The sequence below is a fragment of the Manacus vitellinus genome, unplaced genomic scaffold, assembly GCF_001715985.3.
Source record: "Manacus vitellinus isolate BGI_N305 unplaced genomic scaffold, ASM171598v3 scaffold_11_pilon, whole genome shotgun sequence".
Lineage (NCBI taxonomy): Eukaryota > Metazoa > Chordata > Aves > Passeriformes > Pipridae > Manacus > Manacus vitellinus.
The window spans coordinates 6,035,475-6,061,071 of record NW_021938895.1 but is presented as its reverse complement, the minus strand read 5'-3'; the positions used below and the strand labels follow the sequence as shown (position 1 = coordinate 6,061,071).

The 25,597-nt window shown below is 49.3% G+C and overlaps 2 protein-coding genes across 2 annotated transcripts in view; one reads left to right on the top strand and one right to left on the bottom strand.

Annotated features, from left to right (window-relative positions):
* Positions 1–5,704: 5,704 nt before the first annotated feature.
* Positions 5,705–10,342, top strand: GDF7 (growth differentiation factor 7). Its single transcript, XM_029965771.1, is given in 4 exon segments — positions 5,705–5,801; positions 6,157–6,785; positions 6,787–6,937; positions 9,367–10,342. Coding segments are annotated over 4 exon segments (1,800 nt in total). The 3' UTR covers positions 10,290–10,342.
* Positions 10,343–21,880: 11,538 nt separating this feature from the next.
* The window catches only part of LDAH (lipid droplet associated hydrolase), a 117,202-nt gene continuing 113,485 nt past the window's right edge, over positions 21,881–25,597 (bottom strand). Inside the window, exon 7 of the mRNA XM_008931285.3 lies at positions 21,881–25,031. Within this exon, the coding sequence (XP_008929533.3) occupies positions 24,840–25,031 (192 nt within the window). The 3' untranslated portion in view covers positions 21,881–24,839. The remainder of the gene's footprint in view (positions 25,032–25,597) is intronic.

The window sequence follows — 25,597 nt, the reverse complement described above, 5'->3', positions numbered from 1 at the left end:
TGGGACGCAGTGGTTCTTATCCTCTGAGCTTCTCTTGCTGCTCAGCAGCTGAAGGAGAAAGAGACCTAGGGCATGAAATGTTTTCCAATAAAAGTTGGAAAAGGCAAGATGGAAAAAAAAAGCAGAAATTGTTGGGTTAAAATGCAGAACTGCACAGGAGACCAGAAGGTACAAGTGGTAAGTAGTTCATGAGCTGCTCAGTTTGCCCTATGGTCTGTGCTGGTTTCTGTGGGGCCTTCTGGGTGAGGGGCATCTCTCCTGAGTGCCTGGCCCAAACCACCCACATTCATCATGAAAGGACACGCTGCCCTGGCAGGAAGGTCAGACAGACAGAATCTTCAACAGAAGTGATCCAGACCATGAGAAGTTGCAATCAAACAGGACTTTGCACCACATCCCTTTCCGCACTCAGGCACCCACCTTCCTCCATTCCTTCTCCTCCTCCTCACAGCCCAGCACAGCAGCTGGCACAGAGGAGTGAAGGGAGGAGGACTGGGCTGCAGCTGAGGACTGGCAGGTCTGCTCTGGCCCTCTGCACACCTCAGCTGACACCCATGGCTTGTTGGTGTCCCCAGAGCAACTGTCCAGAAAACCAAAGTTGATACCTCCAACTAGATATCTTGCGTTGCCAGCAGTACTTTGGTAGGATCCATCCCCCTGTTGATTCCTAATCAGGATGATATCCCCAAAAAGGAGGGAAATCAGTTCTTGGGGAAAGACCTTTCTTTGCCAGATCCCTATCACTGGTGGAGAACTATCGGGCTGACCTAAAAACTTCAGAGTTTATCTCCATTTGTCTGGTCTATAGAGGAAAACAAAAACATGGGATTAGAGCACTGAAGTAAATGAGAGAGAAAAGAGTGTCTGACAAGGAACAAACAATACCAAAGGATGGGAAGATAACTTAAAGGGGAAAACCCCCCCATTCTTCCTTCCATGTTCATAGTGGTGAACATCTGCATGCAGAAAGTTATGAGTGAGACAGAACTGGAGTTATGGGTAAGACTTTGTGTTGGGATAGAAAGCATAAGACTTCATATGGAGAAATTCTGTCTCAAGTGGCAGAGAAATGAGTGACAACAGTGGTGAGCAGCACTTGTTGGAGAGGGATGGGAAGAGGGCAGAGGACTCTCCTAGGAATAATTGGGAACTGGAAAGATGGGGGTGAGCTACTGTGAGCAGTGTTCCTTTTCTGGTGGTCCCTTGGGTCCCCACTCTCCCAGCCGGGTCTCACCTTCAGGTCCTGATACCCCCACATCTGAGGGGCCTTTGCAAAGGGGCTGGGAGTGGAGGACAAGAAGTTGGGGAGAAACACAACAATGTGGAAAACAGATGAGAGAAAAAAGGACTGAGTGGAGATCAAAGGATTAAATATGTAAAAATAAAGAATCATGGAGCAGAGCCTGAGGAAGGCTGTAGGAGAGCACTTCCCCTGGTGACCTCTCACATGGACAGCCAGGGGTGGGTAGGAGGCAGCTGAGGGCTTTCTGCACCTCTGTAACAGCTGTCCCAGCTGGGGTCTGTGTTAATGCTGTAAGAACTGCTTTCTGGAGGTACAGCTCACCCTGCAGTAACTAGTGATGGGAGGAAGGTGACTGAGAAGAAACCAGAATGAAGTGAAGTGAATCCCACTCCTTCCAACCAGATGCTAGCCTAGACTACTACCATAAGGACACTTGAGTGAGTCGTCACCATGGTCCAGCATCTGGGTTTGGTGCATAGATAAATTACCTGCTGACTCTGCACCCTTCAAAAAGCAAATGGGCTTTTTTTTTTCTTTTTTGAGCACAACTGAGTGCTCAACTGTGCTTTGACTCGCTACTTTCAGGTGGCTTATGCCCAATCCTGTCAACCAGATGCTGAATAGGACAATTTTCCCTGAGGGGATTGGAAAGCCTGTTTCAAGAAGCTTTTATGTTTCCAGAAGGATTGAATTTTCAGCAAAGCATTTCCATAAGTCTCCTGTCCTCTAGCTAGAGCACAGTGGGGTCCTTGAATCTGTCTGATGTTTCATGCATGGAGTTTGTACCTTGATTTGTCTTATCTTCTCTGGCTATCCCCGTGCAGACAACCAGAAAGAATTCAGCTTGGCTTGAGTTTAAGTACGTTTTGGAAGGAGTTACTGGAAGATTTGGAAAGAAAATGATGCCGTTGCTTGGTTACTTGCTGAGCTGGCCTTGCTGTCACTTGTAGCCATCTCACTAGAAGACATTTGTTAAGTGAAGCCTCAAGAGGCTTCTTGTGTGGTCACTACATGAAAACACACTCTTCCAAATAGCCACTGGCATCAACATTCTGATCGCTCTGAACTTGCTCGAGACTTGAAAAGTTGATGGAGCCCCACTGACTTAGCTAACAGAAACAGCCACTCCAGCTTTGAAGAGTGGAGGGGGCTTGTCACTGCAGTTTGGTTTTATTCCATCAAAAAGGGCTGATGATAGGGAAGGTGAGGTGGAGGTGCAGAGCTGTGGGAATGTGGCTGTGATGTGAGGTACGTGGTTATTATTCCTTGAGGATTTCCCTTCTGCCTCAGTTTCCTCCTTTGAGAAATGTTCTTCCGTGGCTAGTGGGTTCCAGTTAAATTGAATACCCTGTTCTTTCCTGTGCCAAAGACCATCTGCAGGGCAGCCCCTCTGCCAGGCTGGGACCTTGCTTACAGTTGCACAAGAGGATGCAGATGTGGTAGGGGAGTTCACCCTGCCCAGGACTCATGGAAATGAATCGGTGCTCCACACACAAAGGTCCCCAACCACCATGGACAATGCAGGAGGACAAGCAGGGCAGTGCTGGGGACCAAGAGAGGGAGCAGAGGGATGGAGACTATGTCAGAGGGACTAGCCTAAGTATCAGCCAGGCAGAAATGATTCCTTCCTGATCCCGAAGGAATCAGCATCCAAAAAATGTTCCCAATAAGAAAATAGGCTTAGTGAGTTGACTGCCCCCTTCTTTCCAAAAACCTGACCTATTGGTGAAGGGAGAAAGAGACCATAGTGGGACAAGGTGCAAGTTGTTATGGGAGTCAGGATCCATCCTGGGCATACAGCCACTGGCTTCATGTTGTCTGGGACTAGTTCTTAGGGAAAAATTAGAGGCAAATGGGGCCCTTTATCTTCATCTGAGGTTCTGGCACACTTCTGATTTAATACTTGGTGAATAGGGTGACAGGACAGTCTCAGAACTGTTTTTCAACCCGTGATGGGGGTACCCAGAGGATTTGTAAGTGTAAAAGCAAAGAGAGATGGAGCAAGTGAGCAGGTCTGGAGCCAGGATCACCACATTGGTTAAGGGCTCCCAAGGGCAGGAGCACATTGCTGTACCCACAGCAGTGGGGAGTGCCCTCAAGAGGAACAAGTCTATTTACTGGTGGAGCTGAATGGACATAAAATCTCCCTCAGTTATATGGGTGTTTTTTTCTGTATAAACTTGCTAATTGAGTTGTAAAATAAAACTGCAGTCCTTCCTCTCCAATTTCTGCTGCTGCAGCAGCGTGCTAATTTGGTTTTGGAAGGGGGCTGGTAGAAGGTGGCTCTTTGCCAGTGTGAAATTATGCGCAAAGGTTTGCAGTGGGAGAGGAGGGAGCCCGTCCTCGGCGCAGGGAAGGACTGGGGGCAGGAGCTGCTGAGCAGGGCTAGAGCGGCTTGGGAAGGTCCTGCAGCTGGGCTGGGCTGGGCTGGGCTGATGGAAATTCAAGAAAGCCCAGAAGGGTTTAAGTGAAGTTGCAATGGATTACAGATGGGAAAGTTAGCGCCTGTGCACCTCAGTAGATGCTGTGTGGTTGAGAGGATGAGCTGTGGGATTTCACATCTACCCTCTGGCATGGCTGGGCAGGATTTGCCTCTTGGGTCTGTGTACCCATGTGTGTGTGGTGTGTGTGTGAGTGTGCCTTTGGTGTGGGCATGTGTGCCTGGTGTGTGCAGACATGTGTGTCCATGTCGCTCGGGGTGGTGTGGGTATGCGTGTGGCTGTGTTGGGTCTCCATACAGATGGTGAGGACAGGGATCTGGCTCTCATCACCCAGCAGCACAAAGCTCTGTCACAGGGAAAACTGTGCACAGGAACAAGGATGATGTGGTGCAAACTGATGCAGAGGAACCCACTGGTCAGCTCTGCTGACTTGCACCAGGCGGGGATTTGGCCCTGCTGCCCACACTGGGGGCTGAGAAGAGGACTGGTCTGTAGGGAAAAAAAACCCCTGTGATAAAAAAAAAAAACAGAAGGCACAGCCTGGCTGTCTGTTGCATCAGTGTAACTTTAATTTTTGAAAAACACACAGAAAAAATGCAGTGACAGTTCCAGTCCCAGGGTGAAGCCTGGGGTTCCACATGTTTGGCAGGTACATGCACCTCAACATGCAGGAGGATGTAACGTCTCAGGGGACCCAGGGCATGGACCACATTCACCATTTTTGTGTCTTTCAGTGTTTCACATATAACTGACTGTGTGAAAACAATTCCAGGCAGCAGGCTCCAGAAACCATTGTGAGAAGCCCAGAGGTTTATGGATAGATTTGTCTGCCCATTTTCTAGAATTCAACAGTCCTTCCTGTCCCATCATCCTTCCATCCTTCTGCTGATCCCTTTGATCCCTTCTCTGGGCAGCACTGGGAAGGGATCGCTGCCATACCTTTCAGTGGGAACATCAGGAGCACAGTTTGTGACCCTGGAGCTGCTGGTTGAGGTGGGATTGAGTGGGGCAGGGCTAGACAGTGTTTTTCAGCCTTCCCATCTTTGGGAAGAACTGCCCTCAACATTCAGCCCTGCTGCTGCCTGCTCTCATTCTGTGAGGGCACCCGAGTGGGATCTCAGCACCCTGGCCAGGGGGGAGTGAGGCCTCAGGGGCTGGAAGGTCTTGTCAGATGCTTTTAAAAGTGACCTTTAGTGTCTGAAGAGCATCAGGCTGGATTTAATAAGGGACTGACAAAAGAATAACAATTACTAAAGCCTTCCTCTGCCTTCCCTTCCTCTGCCTCCTGCCCCAGCTGGGTTAGGGTTCCTGGTGGTCACTAACTGCTGGGTGGGTGGTGCCAGTGGCAGCGTGCAAGGCCCTGTGGTCTGTGCAGAGTGTGCAAATGCTGTGCAAGCCACACAAACTCTATGTAAAGGCTGTGCAAGCCCTGTGCAAAGGCTGTGCAAAGGCTGGGCAAAGTGTGCAAATGGCTTTGGGCCTGGCCATCCAGCACTGCGAGAGACAGGGATTTCTCGGGATGCGGATTTCTTGGGATGGTGTCATGGGAGCTGTGTCTGTGTCTCTGCACAGTGTGTGCATTCATACCGAGCAAATCCGCTGGTTGGCATTAGAAACTCACTCGTGATACTGTGACAAAGCACCTGTAAAATCACAGCAGAAAGAAATCCGAGAGGTTGCAGTGACAAATGCTCGTGAGAAGCAATTGTTTGGGGGGGGAAAGGGAAAAAAAAAAAAAGCCATGTTTGTTTTGGCAAAACACCTACATTCCTTCAAATAAATCATCGCAGCCCTTGTTTTTGTATTTGTGGAGAAATCGCAACAGACATAACCAGGGACTTAAGAGACTTGAAATAACATCCTAGTAAATACCCCACTTTGTTATTTTAATCGAGACCCAAGGAAACATCTGAATTTTACCAAGGAAACCCTCCGTGCGAGGGAAAACATCAGCCCGTAGCCCGGCCGGGGCTTTGTTTTGCTCCGGTGTCGGGCTCCCGAGGCGGAATTGCCGGGGCCGATGGAGGTGCGGGGCAGCCCGGGACAGTCGCTCCGGCTCCCTCGACGCTCCCGGCCCGGCCCCGCAGCCAGCATCACCCCCGCAGGCCAGTCTGGGGGTGAGAAGTCAGCCCAAAATGTGGGGTGACGGTTCCTCAGTCCGAAACAGAGCCGGGTCTGCCCCACGTCCAGTGTGGGACCGGGACCCCCGCCCCAGTACGGGGTGGCGGGTGACCCCCTCCAATACAGGGTCGCCTCCCATCCGCATCCCCCGTAATTAGGCTGGAGTGACGCCGCGGCACGGGGCTGTGGGACGCAGCTCTTCCCCGATCAAATGAGGGGTACGGGTGCCCCCACGGGGGGCGCCAGGTGCCTGCCACTATGACGGGGGCCGCAGCTGGGGGGTTCTCATCCACTCTCTGGGAAGGCGGGGAGGGGGGGAGGGAGTGTCCGGGGGTGGGGTCTCACCTGCAGGCGGAGGCGGAGCGTGGACGGGGTTTATCGTCACCTGCCGGGGAGCAGAGCGTGTCCCGAAGGACGGTCCGGGGTTCCCACCTGCAGGTAGAGGCGGGGCGGGGTCGGAGGGATCCGGGGGTGTCCCACCTCCAGGGAAGGCGGGGCGGCATCCAGGAGGGTGTCCGGTGGGAGATCCCGTCTGCCGGGGAGGAGGGGCGTGGGATGCAGGGAGGTGTCCGAGGGGGTCCACCTGCCTGGGGAAGGCGGGGCGGGTCCCGGGGCGCGGGCGGTTGCTCGGGCGGGGAGGGGCGAGCGGCCGGCAGGGGGAGCCCCGGCGGCGGCGGGCGAAACGAGGAGCGGCGGCGGCGGCGGCGAGGCGGCGGCGAAGACGATGTTCAAAAAGCGGGCGGGAGCGGCGGCGGGCAGCAGCTCCGCGCCGAGCCCCGGGCCGCCGCCATGGCGCCTCCGCGCCGCCTGCCGCCGCCCTATGCCTCTGCCTGCTGGGCGCTGCCCGCCTCCGCCGCGGGCTGGAGGCCGCCGCCGTGCGCGGCCCGTTCGGCGGCCGCTCCCCAGCGCACCCTCGGCAAGCCGCGCCTTTCCTCCGCCTCCTCCTCTCCGCCGCCGACGCCGCCTCCCCCTTCTCTGCCCCCGCCGCGGAGGGAACGGGGCTCTCCGCAAACGGCAACGGTGGTGCCGCACCACTACAGTGGTGCCCTGTACCAGTCGCTGGCCGCCGCCGCGGCCCGGCGGCCGCGCCGACCAACCGTCACGGGCCTTCGCGGCAGCCGGGCGCGCAGCGGTGATGCGGGGAGCGCGTCCCCCCGGACCCCACCGTCGGGGATGCTTGGGCTTGGGAACGGGCTTTAGGATGAGGATGGGGTTTGGGAACGGAGACGGGGCTGTGCGTGGATGCGAGGATCGGGCTCCTGCGTGGGAGCAGGGATGGAGTTGCGCATCACTTTGAGCGTGAGTTTGGGGACGTGGTGGCAACGCGGAGAGGGACCTCGCGCGTTGGTCCAAACGCGAGGCTGTGCCTGGGATGGGGTTGTGCGTTGGTTGGGGAACGAGGCTGTGCGTTGGTTTGAGCACGGGGTGGTTGCAGGGGCTGGGGGTAGCTCACGGGATAGAGCTTCGCGGGATAGGGGCTGCGCATCCCGGTTTTTTAACGGAAATGGAACCGTGCGCGAGACCGAGCGTGGGAATGGGGACGAGGACAGTGCTGGGAGTGGGGCTGTGCGTGAGCATAGGGCTGAGGCGACGATAGTGACAGCAAAGGGTTTGTGTCTGGAGCTGGAAAAAGGGATTGCCGATGGAGATGAGCGTGAGGTCGGGGGTGGCGATGGGGTTGCGCGGTCAAAGATGACGCTCGGGGCTGGGGCTGGGGACAGGGTGCGTGTGCAGCCACCCGGGCCGGGGGCAGGGCGGGAGCTGCCGGCGGCGTCGGAACCTCTCGCCACCTGATATGCGGGACGGCGGCTGCCGCGCAGCAGTTTTGAGCAAGCTTCTCTGCGCGCGCATCCCCGGACAGGGAGCGAGAAGAGCCCGACAGAGCCATTTGCAGCCGAAAAAACCTCCGCAGGGCCTCGCGACGGGACCGAGCGAGGCTGAGGGAGTGGAGCGCAGCCCGGTGCTCCGGGTGAGCGCATCCAGGGACGGCTTCCCGCCGGACCCGCCGGCTGAGCTCGGCATCGCGCTCCCCTTCTCCCTCTTCCTCCTCTTTTGCCCTCTTCATATCCGCGGATCTAACGATGATAACACATAAACGCATTTAACGATACATTTTTAACGCGTACATCGCGCACTGCCGCCGAAGTTCGCTCGGCTGGGGAAAAAAAAAATAAATTTCCGATCGAATAAAATTAAAAGACAAACTGAAAAGCAGCCCCCAGCCTCCCTGCGGTGCCTATCGCCGGCTGCCCCGGGGGGGGAGAGCGGCGGCTGGTGGTGTGGAGCTCCCCAAGCCCCATCCTCCACCACCCAGAACGGGCCGTATCCTGCCGGCAGCCTTTGGGGGAAAGGGGTGCTAAAAGCTGATGGGGCAAGGTCAGGGGAGCGAGGTGGGACGCGGGGAAGATGATCCGGTGGGAGGGTGGGCAGTGCCCGGCTTGGGAGAGCCGGGGGAAAACTGCGCATAGGTCCTGGGAAGTTTCAGAGCAAAACGAAACCAGATGAACTCTTCAAAGGGATCTCCTTATCTGCTCTTATCTGCTCCTCATAGGAACGCTAGATCTGCTTTTAAAATAATAATTATAGTAATGACTATAATGAATAATAATAATAAGGATAATAATAACAATAATAGTAGCAGCAGCAGCAGATGACAGGGAGAAGATTGTTTCCCCCCTGGCAGGGGGTGCAGACTGCACCCAGCGACGCTGCTGGCGCGGGGCGGGGGCTGCGGTGTGGGGATGTCGGGCAGGGCTCTGCCGGCAGCGGCTCAAGAGGCTCGGGCACAGCAGCGATGTTTGCAGCGTGCTCAGGTCAGGTTTCTCGTTAACGAGGGAGAAAATAAAAAACAACCCTCGCAGAAGTCATTCATGTCTTCTCCCCAATGTCACCTCCTTTGGTGTTTTTTTTTTTTTTTTTTTTAATTCACATTGAGTATATTTAATCAGTGCTAGAAACTGCACAAGTCTGTGTTTGGGCTTTGGATCCACCAAAAATAGTGACAAAGTGAAGCTGGGCTCGCTTTCAGCCTCTAGTGGTGCCTCTATCAGATGTGTGTCTGCGAGGGGAAAATGGAATTTTTCACAGCTTTTTACTTGGAATGGATGGGGCTATGTGTGTGTGTGTGACACTTAGGGCAGAAGAAATTGGTGACCACCTCCTGACTGGGGATGGGACTGTGGCACAGGTTCAGATGGGGCTTCCATGCCAAAACAGAATAGTGATGCAACTGGGGTCAGTGGAACACCTATGAGGAGGCAGAGAAGCCTCCTTGGGACATGGGGAAGAGTGCTGATGAGAAGCCACTTGATTCAGTTGATGCCTCTCTCCCTCTGTACTTTCTCCTTGTTAGTTTTTGGTGCCTCCAGCCAGAGTGACGCTCCTGGATGCAGGACACACAGGCTGTGTCCTGCTGGGATGCTCGGCGAGCCTTGCTGCATGGCAGGATCTTTCCTGTTAGTTCTGTGTCTCTTGCACCTCCATAATGAGAGCTTGGCTTCAGCTTGCTGGGATTTTAATTTTTTTTCCTTTTTTTTTCCCCTTCTGTGTTATCTCTTCCAGATGCCTCCCTATCCGCCTCCGAGCAGCGATACCTCTTCGACATCTCCAGCCTGCCTGAGGCAGAGGAGGTGACGGGCGCAGAGCTGCGGATCCTGCGTGCCCTCCCTGAAAACCGGAGCTTGGCCCTGTCCCCCGAGGGCACCTTCCACCACCTCCTCCTTTCCACCTGCCCAAGCCAGGATGGTCAGGAGCCCCGGCTGCTGGACTCCAGGGCTGCAGACATTTTGGACGCAGGCTCCTCCAGATGGGAGGTTTTTGATGTCTGGGGAGCCTTGCGAGATCGGAGGGAGAGATCTCTCTCGGGCAAGCTGCTGTGCTTCCTGCTGAGGATCGTCTCGGATCAGTCGGGGCAGCTCCTGCCCCCCCGACAACTGGGGTTCAACAAGCCCCAGCCCCAGCCCCACGAGCGAGCCCTGCTCGTGGCCTTCTCCCGCACCCAGAGGAAGGAGAATCTCTTCAAGGAGATCCGGGATAAGATCAAGGCCCTGGGCAGCCCCCCATTCCTGGAGCCCCCTGATCCTGGCCAGGAGGTGTATCCCAAGCGGAGGAAGAGAAGGACCACGATTGCTGCCCGGTCTGGGGGCAGAGGCCATGGGAAGAAGGCGAAGACCCGCTGCAGCAGGAAGCCTCTGCACGTGAACTTCAAGGAGCTGGGCTGGGATGACTGGATAATCGCCCCCCTGGATTACGAGGCATATCACTGTGAGGGGGTCTGCGACTTCCCCCTGCGCTCCCACCTGGAGCCCACCAACCATGCCATTATTCAGACCCTGATGAACTCCATGGACCCGGAGTCCACCCCCCCGAGCTGCTGTGTGCCCTCCAAGCTCAGCCCCATCAGCATCCTCTACATAGACTCTGGGAACAATGTGGTTTACAAACAGTACGAGGACATGGTTGTGGAGACGTGTGGCTGCAGGTAGCAATTTCTGCAGCTCTCCTCCTCCTCACCCCTCCCTGCCCTGCCCAGCAGCCCTGCCCCATTTTATATATATAAATAGATATATATATATAAAATATATATATATATACACATACACATTTTGGTGTGTGCCTTTCCAAAAGCCAAGCTCAGAGCAGGTGTCCCTTGCCTTCCCTGGGCCACCCTGGCCATGAGCCCCCCTGAGGCTGTGAGGCTGATGCCATCTCTGTGCCTTGCCTGCTTCCCGCAGGAAGGGGGGGGTACACAGACTGGCAGAGCCCCCAGGAAATGCCTGTTCTGCATCTGAGCTCTGCCTGCTAGGCTTGGTTTTCCCAGGTGGAGCTCACACTTTCTTTCCCAAAGGTTTTGGAAAATATCTGGCCAAAATTGTCTTGGTGGGAATGATGACCTGGGGTTGGGGGGCAGACAGAGTGGTGGCTGTGGGAGAGGAATCTTGTCAGCATCACCTTCTGACTGGGGCAGTGGGATGGAGGTGAGACGGGAATGCTCATTTATTTGAGTTAAAGGAGTTTTACTGTCTGCCTTCAAATCACCACCCCAGGTTTTCTGGTGGAAAATCGAGGGATCCCTGGGGGAAGGCAGGGGGTGGAGAACCTGTGGCTGCTGGGGGTTGAAATCATTTGGTCCAGGCCTGCTTGTAGTGGGGAGAGATTTGTGAGTCTGCTGGTGGGGACAGGAAAGAAGGTCCTTGTAACTGGAGGCTAAAGCAATAGTCAGGTCTGAAGTAGAGCTCGAGAGCTTGTGCTGTCAGAAAGATGGGAATGGTCCTGGGAGGTGTTAGCTGGGGATACCCTGGCTCCATGTAGTCCTAAGTGCTGGCCCTGTTGTTGATGTCCTGCAGGGGGTATTGGCTGGTGGGTCCCCTCCCTTTCCTGCACAAAACCCCATTTCCAAGGCATACTGGGAACCCGGCATCAGGCCCACAAGTCACACAGATGTCCTCAGCGTGTCTGGAGAGAAACAAAGGTCCTGAGTTCCCCAGGGAAGAGCCATTTTGCTCGGGTTCTTCTTTTTCCAAATAATCTCTATAAAAGCACTAAGCTCCACCCTATCTTCCTTTGGCATCGATTTCCCAGTGAGCTCCATCCCTCCCTGGAGCGCCGGCCTCTCCCCGCTCCATTAAGGGAGCCCGGATCCGCCAGGAACAGACCTTTCCCATGCTGTGGGCTGAATGTCACCCTTGGGGACTGCTACATAAAATGGGGTGCTTTGACCTGTGCTGAAAGGGCTGCAGGATTTTAGTAACTCAGGAGCTGAGTATAAATTATGCCTTTAAATCAGAGAAACCTCGTATCCATGACAGGGTGTGTTTTGGATGCTGGGAAGTGTTTCTGCTGCACCTCAGTGGCTTTTAGTACCACACTCCAGCTTCATGACTGAGTTGGCATAGTCCACAGATGTATTTGCACAGACTTTGTGTTTGATGGTTTGTTTTTTTACTGGTGGTCAGAGTGTTGGTGTGTAAACATCAGTGCTTATTAGTAACAGTAGTTTGCTTTTGGAGGAGATAAATCCCTACTGGAAAATGTGGCATTTTCCCTATATAAAATGAGTTGTTCTCCATGGTAAGGGTGTTCTGGGAAGGCTGAGCCTGGCTGGGGCAGAGAGGGGGTCACCTCAAAGAACTCTACTGAGATCCAAATGATTTCAAGGATCAGAAAAGCCTTGGTGAGGTCCAACAGCCACTTCCCCACAAGAAAATAGTGCATCAGCAGGGACTAAATTGTGCACACTGATAATGGTGATAGATCCACTGGACTAACACACCCCAGCTTCCCTCTATCCTCATCCATAGAGGCTGGCTGTGCATCCTCAGGCTGTGGCTGGTAGCAACTCAGGAGAGCAAATGTGGTACCCATAAATCTTGTGTAACCCCCTTGACTCCCGTGGAGCTCCTCTGACTTTACATCCATGTAACCAAGAGGAAAACCCATCTCCCTACCTCAGCATAAATGTAAATATATATTAATGATGTAACTGTCCCCAGGGGGATGCTCAGAGATGGAGGTTGGTAGGGGAGAGAAAGAATCAGGTCCATGCAGGTGGGTTTTCTCCTTGCCGGTGTCTGGGGAGGCTGAGGTGCAACTAGTGGGTGAGGAGGGGTCGTAAGGAGGACTGGTGTCTTTCCTCTGCCCTTTGGCTTTAGCACAGATGGTTTGGGAAGGAGAGTGGCACAGCAGTGCCTGAGTTGCTTGCTCTGGAAACACTGCAGCATTTATAAAGTAACCAAGCTTTTGAAGGACCTAATTTTTCAATTGTCATGGGTTGTTTGATAGCTTTTCTCACTGCTGAGACAATATTTTTTAATGTTTTTGTTTCTTTTACCCCCTCCCCTTCCTCCAAATATTTGTGGTGGAGGTTTGTGGGCAGTTCAAATCCAGGCAAGATATATATAGCTCCTGGCAGCCCCTGCTGGCTGGTGGCTCTTGTGAGCCTCAGCCAAAAGGTTGGCCTGAGACCTGCTCCTGTGGGACCGATTCCAAGGGGGTGTTAATACCAGTGACCCTCAGTTCTTGTGGCTTTTGTTCAGCCACAGCTGCAGGGAACAGACAGATGTCACACACCTCAGGCCTGGAGGTGGCTGACAGGGAGCAGGGCGATGGGTTGGATCTTGCAGTGCTTCACCTCGACCCCAGTGCTGTGCGCTGTGCTCTGCTGAGGCTCTGTCCTGAACCCCACCGTGGCTTTGCTGGTCCTGGGGGGAAAACCAGTGGCTCAGTTGCTGCAGTTTTGTAGCGTGGATCGCTACAGTAAATGAAAGGATTTGGTGAGAGCGCAGAGGCTGCTGCTGGTGGTGATGCCATCCATGGTTTTGCCCATGTGGGAATCAGTCCTGGCTCTCCTGGCTGCAGGTACCTCTTCCAGAACGGGCATGTTTGGTGGGACAGCAAACTTCAGCCCCCTGAGGTGAGCCCAGCAGCAGTGGGGCCCTTTGTGCTCGCACCCCTGGTGACACTGCTGTGCCAACTGCTCTTTTAAAGGAGCACCTGTTCCTTTCCTGGGCAGACAACCTCTGGAGGACAACAGGAGGGAAAAGGATGGAGTCAGACCCTCTTTCTGTTTGCCTCACAAGATAGAAGGCAGCCAGGGGCTGCTCCAAGGTGATGTGTATGAGTTGTTGCAGCCCTGCCATGTTGGGGAGCAACACAGGGGCATGTCAACAAAGGGCACAAAGCAGTAAATCCTGCCTGTGGAGGCAGGTAAGTGGGGCACTGGCTGCAGGATGGTGGCAACCCAGCCCAACCCTCATCTCTGAAGCTGGTCCTCGGCTGAGCATCACCCTCTAAGGCCATAGAAACGGTCCAGGAAAAATGTATTTCTGATCAGTTGCCTCTTGCCTGAGCTGATTTTTGACCACATGTAAACTTTATGAGACTAGAGGTTGAACATGGACAAATATGAATTCAGTAGGCTCAGAGTGATTTTAATGGATAATTATAGGTTCTTATTCTGCAGTATTTATACAACCTTTCCAGTTAAAAAAAACCCAGTTTCCATGCAGTGTATATTCTCCTGGAGGATTTGTTTGACCTTGAGCACCATTTTTATCTGCAGGATATAATTACAGTGAAACTAGAAATATTAAACATTTGAAAAAGACTATGTATCTATGCTTAACTGGCTCCTTCCCCTCAGACACGCGAATGTAATCGTGCAGGAGCAGGGAAACATGGACCAATCCCATTTAACTTGGAAGTGCTGGGGCTGTGATTCAGGGAGCACACCTGGTTGGGACAGGACTGGTGTGTGTGCCTTGAGCTCTGTAAAACCAAAACCTGTGCTTAAGCCATTGCCTGCGCTATGTCCTGAAGCTCCCTGTCCAGCAGAGCTCCACAGCAGGAATAGTCAAAAGCAAAATGGCTTTATGCCTAGTTTAACTGCCTAGTGACCAGGGGTGCTTCTGGCCTAGAAATAATTCCCCAAAATCACAGATTTCATCTTTTTTTCTTCTAAGGAATAATTAATTTTTAATTCTCTTAAAACAGGGCTTTTGTCTAAGCACACACCCCACTTTTTTTCTTAACGTATTTCAAATCCAATGATAGAAGGGAAATTACTATCCTCTGGAAGAGAGAAGGGTGTTCATATGGAAAAGGGCTTGATTCAGGCTTGTAGCATCTTCTCCCTGGCATATTTGTGTTGAATCTGGTCAGCACTGGTAGACAGAGCCACGTTTTCTTTGCCTGTTGGCCGATGCTTGGCATACTCATAAGGAAAAGACTGCAAAGGTATTAAAAGTGAAGCCCAAGCCTTGAGCCCTCTGCTCAAGTTCGAGTGCCAGTGACTCCTGGGTGTTTTTGCACCGTGTGGGTTTTAACTCAGGTTGTGGTTACACAGCTGTCACTGGGCGATGCTGCACTGATTTATCGGTCACACTCCTGTTGCAAAACAAGCAGCTCCTTTTACAGTTTTAAGCCTTATGCCACAAACCCAAAAGTGGTATTTAGGGACAGTCACCTGTGCTGGCCCCCACGTAACAGCAGGCACATGCTCTGCTGTTGGCAGCACTGCCTCTCCAGGGAGAGACAGAGAGGCTGGGGCATCACTTAGGACCCCTGGGGGATGTGGGTCCTAGGGGGCTGCAGCAGGGCAAATGGAGCAGAGCACCTTGGAGTGCTGATGGGATGCCACAGCTTTGCTCTCCAGACTTAACAGTTTTGCCATGAGCTTCGTTTTTTTGTGCTTGTCTTGATAGCAGCATTTGCAGTTGCATCAAAACCCCCATGACCTATGTTAATGTGACAGATACGTCACAAATACCAATCCAGCTCATACTCTTATTGGAACAAACCTGGTGGGAATTGTCAAGGTTTCCTGCCAAGCATGTAGCGAGCTCTGAAATCCAAGTGCCTTCTCTTTTGTCTGTGCTGGAACAGCATGTCCATGTGCCAGGGAGAAAAAACCTAAATGGGGCAACGGCAATGAGAGTCTGAGTATATCAGAGGTTGTCACCTGAAATGGGGCAGGTACCACTGGGTTTGAAAGATGGTCAGACTGAAAGGCTGTCACATGAACCTTGGCTGGATGGTCCCACCACATTGCTTGCTGTGTCCCCTGTCCTGTGTGCAACTGCAGTTATGGTGTGAATTTTTCTCTCTTCACATCACGCTCTGCGAGGTGAGTGGGTGGGAAAACCCGTGTGGGCAAAACCAAGCACTGGTCTTTGAGAGCAGTGTGGTTCTTCTTTTAAGTCACCATGACCAGCAGATGGAGAGACTACGTGTGTCTCACTGGAATCAGAGCAGCTCCTCTGGCATCAGAGATCCCTTTATGGCTATGTAGGACCTGAATGGAGATGCTGAGTGGCAGGAGCAGAGTATAGCAGTATGCTCACTGTGGGAGTGCATCCTCCCTGAAAACACAACAAGTTGGGGGCTAACTGTTCATGGACAGGTTGTTGGTGATGGTCAGGAGCTTGTGACCTTGTGTGGTGGAGGGAGAGTTTTATCTTTGAATTAATGACTGGTAAAAGAGCAAGGTGTTCCACCAGGCTGGTGTGTGTGACACCTTTCAATTTTGTCATAAACTGGTTTATGTCTTCCAAGGTAAAACCAGCTGCATTCAGCTTTTTGAAGCTCCTTATTCCTAGTACAGAGTGTTGTGAGATACACAGAGGTGCAAAGATGTCTCTGAAAGTCACTTTCACCCTATCAGTCAGTGTTCTGGGCCTTTGAAAAATGACCAAAATTTGGAACTCCTGCTGGTGTAACCCACTGACCAAGGAGCCAGAGCCCACTCTACATCTGAAAGGATATTTTACATCCTTGCACCTCAAGACACAAGTAGCCCAGGTGGCTACTTTTTCCTTTTCCTGGCAGCAGTACCCAAACAGCCCCTGAATTTTCCATGTTGGAGAGGAGCCTGATGTCAGTGGTGATGGAAAAGAGCACATGGGCGGGCTGGCAGATGCACTGTGTTTAACTCTGGCTGAATGGACTAGGGTAGGAAACTTGGGCAGCAGAGCATTTTCATGGAGCTGCTATTGAAACATCTTAAACCAAAACTTGATTCATTCCCAGAAATGGCTGAAAACAAAACCTGCCGATTTTCAGTGGTTTTTCAGCAAGTTTTGCTCTTCGTTTTTCTGTCATCACCACTTAATAGTGCATTCATACATTTTGTAAGGTCGTTTTTCTGCTTTGGTACTGGTGTTCATGCTTTGGGTTTTCAGGATGGGGAGTGCAGACTTGCTGTGGTGTTTGGTGAGGGTAGGATGGGGGGGAAGGGAAGACTGAGCCTCAGCAGCAGGAGGATGGGGGTCAGTCTGTGCCCTTGAGTAGGGGACAGTGAGAAGATGGGTCTGGCAGGGTTGAAAACGGTGGGAGGAGGGGACTTGCTCATGATGGGTCCCACACTCATGTGCTTTGCTGATGGTACCTGGGAGAGTTTGGGTCTCCCCTCCCCTGCTCTTTGCCACAGTGTCAACCTATGCTGGTGCCACCCTGGTCTCCATCATCAGGAATGAGATGCAGAGACTGGACCAAGCCTGACCTCCCTGGGAGCTGTGGCATCCTGTTGGTCCCAGGTTTTGGGGAGATGGTAATGTTCCCTGTGGTGTTTCATGAATTTCCTCCATCATGCCTTGGTGGAGAGAGAGGAGGGGAGCAGTAGGGAAAAAACAAGAGGCAAATGTTGGGGCTGCTTTGGTCCCAAGCTGGTCATCCTAGGGAGCTGTGTGCCAGCTGTGTGCTGGGAACTGCTGAGTACCAAGGGGCTCACAGAAGCTCAGCCATTAATAGCAGAGTATGAAGCAGCATCCACAGGCCAGGAAAAGGGATGGTCAGACATGGAGGGACTGGGCTGTAGTCCTTGAAGAGGTGCTGGAGTTAAGTGGGTGTGTAGGTGGTCATCAGCTGGGGAAGAGCCACTTTGTAGGGGCAGCTCATCCCCTCCTTGAGCAAGGAGGGGAGGGATCATTCTGGTTGCATTCATCCCACGTGCTCGGAGTAATGAACCTTTTAAAGAAGAGTCTGAGTTCCTGAGGTGTTGAACATCCAGTGCTCTCATGTGCTTCAGACGAAGCCACGTTTGTGCAGTGCCTTTGCAGATCAAGCTCTGACAGCCTGAGGAGCAGGTGGGGGCTGTGCCCAACTGGAGTCACCAGCTCCGTCTTGCACTGTGGCTCTCCACTGGGAAAGCTGGTGGAGATGCTGCTCACAAGAACTGGGCATATGTCTGTGCAGGACAGACCTGCTCTGCTCCTGGTCCTCCCTGTTTTGGATGCAGCAGGAGCAATGTTGATCCAGTTTGCTCAGTCCCTCCATGTCCCATCACCATGTGCTCTGTTTCTCAAGCCAAGTCAACACTGTCTGGAGTTCCTTTGACAAAACGAGCCTCTCTGCTGGTCAGTCATGGTTTTATTTATATGTTCTTTTCTTTGATTAGAAAGGAAAATATCAAAAAATGAAAAAGGACTCGAGTTTCCAATAGCTGTATCTGTAGTAGTTATGAATTTTGAAGCAATACTCATATCCCTGTGTGTGCCTCTGAACTATCCATTTATTTGTTCAGCTTTTTCAGGTCTGAGTGTGTGAAATATCTCTAAAGAAGATAGCTCTGTATGTGATGGTGTAAATGCATTGTTTGTATGTATCTAAAGTTTAAATAGATTGTACATATGGGATTGTAAATGAACTGTAAACATCAATCTATATTTTCTTGAATATATTATATAGCAGTATATATTTGTTAAATAAGTATTCTTGTATACTCTTCAATAACCTTTTTAATATTTTGTACAGATAAGTTTATTAAATATTTTATTGATAAATAGATCTCTGCAAGGTTTTTTTTTTCTTTTGGAGACTTGTGCCTGTGTCCTGAAACCAGATACCAGAAGAGCCTTCATAAGTCATCTTTACTCCCTGGTCTACCTAAGGTGTTAAAACCAAAAATGAAATACCCATTCATTTTAAACTGTCTTCCTATGCAGCCACAGTTATTTTCCAATAAATAAACTCACAGCACAGTGAGTGTTTGTGATGAATTTATCATCAAAATGTACATCCCCTTCTTCCTTGTGGTCATGAATTCAGTTCAATTGCCTTGACTGCTGTGGGTCTGGTAGTTTCCTGTTAGGTATCACTGGTACACGATACATCACTTGATGTACCTGAGAGATTAGGCTGCTAATTACCATGGCAGAAAATGCTTTATCAAAGTTTGCTTTTCATTGAATATTGTTTTTTATTAGTCCATTATTCCTGGTTTCAAAGTATTTTTTAAATAGCTTTGTAAAGCACCCTGTGACATGAAATCCTTTTGCATTTATAGTAGTTGAACTTCAGAAGTTCTCTGCTTTTATCAAGAAAGCAGGGAATCTGCAAGATGAGTTTAATCCATCACATTAGATAAGTGTGTCATGCACGTTGAGAAATGGGCTGTCACATAGTGACATGGTCTTTTTCTCACCTGCTTTCACTGGGACATTACAGTGGCAAACCCAGAAGTTTGAGGGAGAGTTGCTTTAGTACATTCTCCTGCAGTGGACATACCAAAATGCCTTGGAGACAATGAGTGAAGGTAATAAATAGGGTTGTGACTGCCTCTGCTACATCCCTATGCACACGATACTGAGAAGATGCAGGTGTGGAGCAAGGCACATTTGGAAGAATGGAAGAAGTCTTCAAGGCATCAGGTTATGTGTTTTAGACATAGCAGAGCCAACCTCAGCTTTCAAGACCCAAGAGAAACACATGGAGAACTGAAAAGAGACATTTCCTGAAGGACTTAATTCTTACAAGACTGATATTTTCTAGGCTGTCCCTTCCTCTTAAGCACACCCACAAATATATGGCTCAGTTGGGGTGAGGCATGGTCATTTCTATTCCCAGTGGCATGTGGAATGACAGACCATGCATGAGTCAATTTTTAGGCAGTTTTCTGCATCCTCACATGCCCATTTATGGTCCCACTGGCTGAGGGGATCTTTCAGTACAAGTTCTCCAGTAGGCACGCAGAGGGAAGCAGGATGGCATTTGCCTCCACGTGCCCCTGTCCACTCTATGAGCAGTTTTACAGGAATGTGTTATCTTAACAAGTTATTTTCAACAGAACATTGAGGGATGAGAGCAAATGGTTATTCACAGACTTCCCACCATGTCTTCACTGAAACCAGTGGGAGTGGTGGGTTTGTGTTCAGTGGAGACAGGTTTTTAGTCCACAGCACTTCAGACTACTCATGTGATTGACAACATAAACTAGTCAGTTTATATCTGAAGAGAAATCAAAGGCACAGCAAAGACAAGGGAGATGTTCAAGGTCACAAAAGGGTACAATGGAAGAAAATGCAGACCACTGTTAAAACAGGACATGGCCTGACTTGGACACCTGGTGACTTTAACCCTAAAGCAAATGCCCAAGTCCCTCAGGTAGTAAAAAAACAAGTTGGTGCCTTCCAGGACCTCAAGACAGAGATCTGGTACCCCCTACATTTGGATATCTAAGTTAGACCAGACAGGGAATTTAGACATCCATTTTGGGAGCACTGCTTTATGAACTGCCAAGCTCAATTTTGCTTGGAGCACCAGTTTTCCTCTTAGCAACTAATCCAAAGCCCAGTGAAATTGGTTTTAATGTCTGTAATAACCTCAGCAGGTTTTGGACCAGGCTTAACTGAGGCCTCTCATGTACCATCCCACACTGTTCTCCATAACACAGCCCAATCCAGAGGTGCTTGGGGAGATCACTGGGACATGTGCTGGTGTGAGGCTCAAGTGCAGTCCCGAAGTATTCTAATAGGAGAACTTCATCTTGTTTTCAATAACCGATACTAGGCAGGCATGTTTTCATTGCTATGAAAACAAATCCATAGGAATCCATCTGCACTAAACTGTCCTATTTTGGTGCAAACTAGTAAGGATACGAGGATAAAAGGAAACTCATGTCTTGCACGTAGTATTTTTGTACTGAAGCAATTTGTTCATGTCATGGCCCCTCTGTTGCCTGAGTCTCAGTCAATCAATCACTTGGGTCTCCCTAAGCCTATGTGCAATCCTGTTGACTTTATTGAGGCAGTACTGGGGCTGGGTCACTGGATGATTAACATCCTGTGGGTTTATTTTGTGGGTGAGAATACATGTTATTTCCTAATAAACACAGATGAGTTGCAGTACCCCCTGCATGATGAGAGCAGATGATGTTAGCAATTCAAAGCATTTATATTCTGTAAATGGTATTCCTGTATCCTGCAAGTTAGATTGGAATAGCTGGATCCTTATCAAATTGTAAGGGTACCTGTTAAGGAAAAGGAGTAGCTGAGTCCTGACACTGGGAAAGCCCATTTTTTTCCAATTCCAAGCCACCTCACCTTCATGGATTTGTCCCAATGCATGAAGCACAGTGTATTTCAAAGCTTGGGGGCTTTGAGATGAGTTTGTTGACGATGTTCACAAACTGAGAGGTCTGGGGGCACCCCCCACTGCCTCTTTCAGTGTGAATTGCATTAAATAGGATGGCAAAAGATATCCTTCAAGTGTCTGACTGGCAAACCCTGCAGTCAGGTACAGTCAGATGTTTTAAACAAAATCCTGTGTTTTATCAGCCGCTGCAAACTACTTTCCACAACACAGCTATTTTCCTGCGAGCACGTTCCTGCAACAGGCAAGACCTAGGCCACTGACTGTCAGCTTAAGCACTCTGAAACAGTTTTTAATCAAACCTCTCCCTGCTGTCCCATCTGAGCACACGTGAGCCTGTTCCATAAGTTCTGCATGATGCTACTGAGAGCTGTGCTTGCTCCTGGCAGCTGCCTTGTGCTGTTACTGCTGTATCTGCTGCTTGTACTCAACCCCCATCAGCTGTTCCAGAAATATATGCTGTTTTAATATTCCTGGTCACTCACAAACGCTCTCTGGATTCTTATTTTGTAAATGTGCCAGGAAAGAGAACATTTGCCTGTAAGTGAAGAGCCTTAGAAACTTATTGTAGTTGGGAGTCTGAGCATGACCTGTGACACAGAGTAAAACAAGTCTCTTGGGTCTAGTAAGTTTATCCAAACCCAGTAATAGTTTGAGTGACTTTATTAATGATAACACTGAACATCTTGTTTAAAGTCTTTGCTGGCAATTAGCTAGACCAAAGAAAGGGATGGGGAGTGGATGTACATATAAACCCATTTTCTGTAAAATAAATACATAAATGACCTCAACTGCAGAGAAGAGATTATCTGCTGTGGCTCATGTATGCAATCTGTCTCCATGAGTCAAGAATCTGGTGTTTAGCTTGGAGTCCAACTCCAAATTCTTCACCATAAACACTGGGCAAGCACTCATCCAGCTTCCTGAAGGGACAAACCTCACTGATCCATGCACTCTATAGCTCATTCAAAGCAGCAAACACAGAGCTGGAGGAAGCAAGGGGAAACACTGGTTGATTATTTTGGAGGGGCTCTGGATAAAAATGCTTAAGCGAGTCAGGTGCCTACCACCCACGGATTTTCTGTGCACTTGGCAGATGTCAGCATCGCATGTGAAATCTGGGGTTTGGAAAGTATTTTTGTAAATTTTGTATGCATGAAGTAATAGAGAAAGTGAACTAGGACTAAACAAGTTATCAAAACAAAGAATCAAGTTACATTTTACCATAAATGTCTTTATTTTTGTTATTGGAGTTGTGTACTTTTAATAAAAGGTATCGATCTAGCAAAACACTTGCACGTGAGTCAAAGTCATTGAACTAGCAAGGGTTACTTGTGTGGTGAGAATTAAGCACAGATGTAAAAGACAGAGATTAGGTGCTACAGCATACAGTCAATATATTTGTGATAGGTTTCTCAAGAACTCTTAAGTAGTCTAAAATAGGCAAGACCACACTGTGTTTTCATGGTAAGTTGGCACATTTGGACCACAAGCACTTTTGACACTCTTTGCCTGGATGATGGTGAACACCACAGGCTTCAGAGAAGATGGATTCTCATTGTGTGGGATCTGCTTCTCTTAGGAAATACAGCTGTGGAAACTAGACCCATGCATTTTTGCAATGAACAGAGCAGCAAATTTTCAGATCTTAGCCTTACAGAAACAGCTCCTAAGAGGAAGGTAGCAATTGAATCAATATGGTTTTGATAATATTAGAGAAAATTCATTTAAGAAAATTGTAAGGCATTCTCCTGCAGTAGATCTGGTCATCATTGACCAGACCTAGTCCCAGTTTAGGTCTTAATGCAGTCAGTAGGATTTATTATAATGGATTAACAATTGTATAAAAGGCATACACAAGTCAAGTATTGCTAAATTAATTCCTCATACAAAGTATACGAATAATGCACTGTAAACAACTGCTTCTTGTAGGTGCTTCAGTCCCCAGGCTTTAATAGTTGCTTATCATCTTTGGTTAATACAAGATTTCGTCTGGTCTCAGGAGATCCACTACAACAGCTGAACTTCCACCGAGTCCTTGCTCGATTCCTTGATTCCATACACTTTGAAGAACATGTTTTGTTCAACCAGATCAATGTGTAAACCAAAACAACCAAGTGAACTGTAGTTTTTTATGTTGCTGACATACAAACGTGCACATGTACATATATGTGTGTGTGTGTACATTTATATATCTCCACGTATGTGAACGTGTCCCCTGGCTCTGTCCCAGGGAGCACCTTGGCCAACAGATGCATAGAGCATCTGCCCCAAGGCCGTCCAAGAGGAATGATGCCAACATCTGGGGGCTATTCAAACACACACAGACACAGACAACTATGGATTTCTAAAGTGAGAACAAGGATTATGACTGAAAATGGACCCGTAGAAAGAAGGAAAGTCCATGACTCTCCAATAAACAGAACTAGTTGCATGGGCACAGTCCCTTCACTTTGAATCTGCCCAGTTCTTCCTCACGCTGCTGCAACTGTGGTCTCAACATTTCTGCCTCACTTATCTGTACCATTTCATCACGTGTGGCTAGTCCCAAAAGCTAAACCAGTTTCTGATACAAAGAAGGTCACTTAAATCCACTGTCAGTCTGCAGGTTTGAAAACTCATCCAAAATATCCAGAAACTGAGCTCTATCACAGGTTGCTCTAAATATCAGTGAAAGGTTCAGAGGGGGTTTAGAGAGCAGTGTAAGGTGTGTGTATAATTGTGTAAGAAAAGTAAGTGACTAATCAATCTTTCTGCATCACAGAGAACATTCTCCAGAATCATTCTCACCGGTACCCCATCAAAACTGTTAATAAATCATGTAAGGTAGATACCCAGTGCATCATTTAAATTCATCTGTTTGCAAGGGCAGGATCTCCCCTGACTATACTCTGTAGTGTTTTGCTTATTTATAAATGTCTCTGTGAACTCCGCAGGGAGACTATTTCACAGGTTCATGGCTAGAAAGCTTTTCCTGATTACACTTGGCTCTGATCCCCTTACTTGCACTGTTTTAATTTCTAGCTGTTGCCTGTAACTTCTTCTGTTATCACAACTGGTAGGATGTTTTTTTCTATTTTTTTGCCATTTGCAAAGGAGAGGGACAAACAACAGTGAGGACCAGTGAACTTGTCAGCAATGTGCAAGGGTCTGGCTCTAAACATTAACATTTCATGTCATGTCACGGGTGCAGCCGTGGCACACTAACAGATATTTTCTGATGGTGAATTTATCTAATTTGTGGCTTGGCAGAAAATTTCATACTTCAGTCCTTAGAGCAAAAAAATGAAATTTAGACATGCATCAAAACTGGTTTAATTCTTTAAAGTTGCTGAGCAAGCACTGTTCTCATGGACTTCATTAGGAGAGCTAGGCCACCTAGAAGTTGTTATACATGGATTCTGCAATCCATTTTAACCTTTTAATACTGGCACTTTTGATCAGTGTCCTTTCCAGTCTCTACAGTCAACTGAAAAATGAAACATTTGGCCATGTTCCAGACAAGAGCTCCTTGTGTATTCACTGGCTGAGCAGCCACAGTTACCTTATGGCATTTTTAATACCCTGTGGAGTCCTGGAGGCACCCTAAACCTGTTGTGAAAATAGGAGAAACTGCACATCTCCTCTACACACCTCCTTTGCACTCATCCTGAACTCAGCATGACCTTGGACTGACCACCAACACCATCTGACCCTGAGGAGACAATGTCAGGGTTGCCCAGGGGCCTTGGGCTGTTCTGCCTGTCATGCACTTACTTGGTTTACATGGATGGATGAGACACACAGAGAGGGGCAGGTCTTTCACAGCATACCAGGATCCATTGTCAGAATCCTCCACATCCCTGACAGTTCTCCAGCAGGTGAATCAGGTGGTAGTAACTCAGGTACAATTGTACCAGTGTTGCCTAGAGCCCTCGCAGACAATAAATATTCCACCTTTTGCCAAGTCCTGCAGAGTCCTGAAGACACAGGACAAAACTACACCCGCACCGAATCAATAAAACTATACTTTGGACCAGCCAGTTTCTCTTTAACTTTCCTAAAATATCTCAATAGAAAACAAGCCATAATCTATAATAAACTGAAAAAAAATAGGACAGACTCTCTCACAAAAAAAATTACACGTTCACAAAATAATTACATCGTTTTCTTGTTAATCACTGAATCCATGCTTATAATTTGGTCAGATCATCCTGTAGCCAGTCTGTGATCATGGCAGCCATCTCCTTGCTGGCATCCAGCACAAAGGCGTGGCGGAGCCCCTTCTCACAAAGCCGAATGTCCCCATCTGGAAAATCCATTTTGATCTCATCGTAGTAGTGCTGTGGACACCAGCTGTCTCCAGTTCCATAGTAAAAAATCAGCTAGAAATCAAAGCATAGCAAATAATTAATTTGCAAAGTTACTGGTGGAGCAACCAACAGATAATAAGTGATACTTCAAGTCCCAAGATATACCATGAGGGATAGCAAATTGGTAGTTCTTGGTTGCTTCCAAGTCTGCAGTTATAATGAAGACAATTAAATGCTCTGTGACTCAGTTTCCTCATCTGTGAAACTGGGGAACATGGAACAGACTTAATTCTGAAAACAGAGATCTGCTGAGGGAAGCCTGGCTGCCTTAAGAAATTTCTTATTATGGATCAAAACATGTAGTTGTCCATGGAGTCCACCCCTAACCAGCCCAGCTGCTGTTTTTCCCAAGCTGTTAGCTCCTTTCTGTGTTAGCTTTCTAACTATTTAACCAAAAGCAATGACCAGGGACATCTTCACCTCTATCACGTTGCTCAAAGCCCCATGCAACCTGACCCTGACTGTTTCCAGGGATGGGGCATCCTCAACTTCTCTGGGCAACCTGTGCCAGTGTCTCACCACCCTCATTGTAAAAAACTTCTTCCCTGTGTCTAGTCTGAATTGATCCTCTTTCAGTT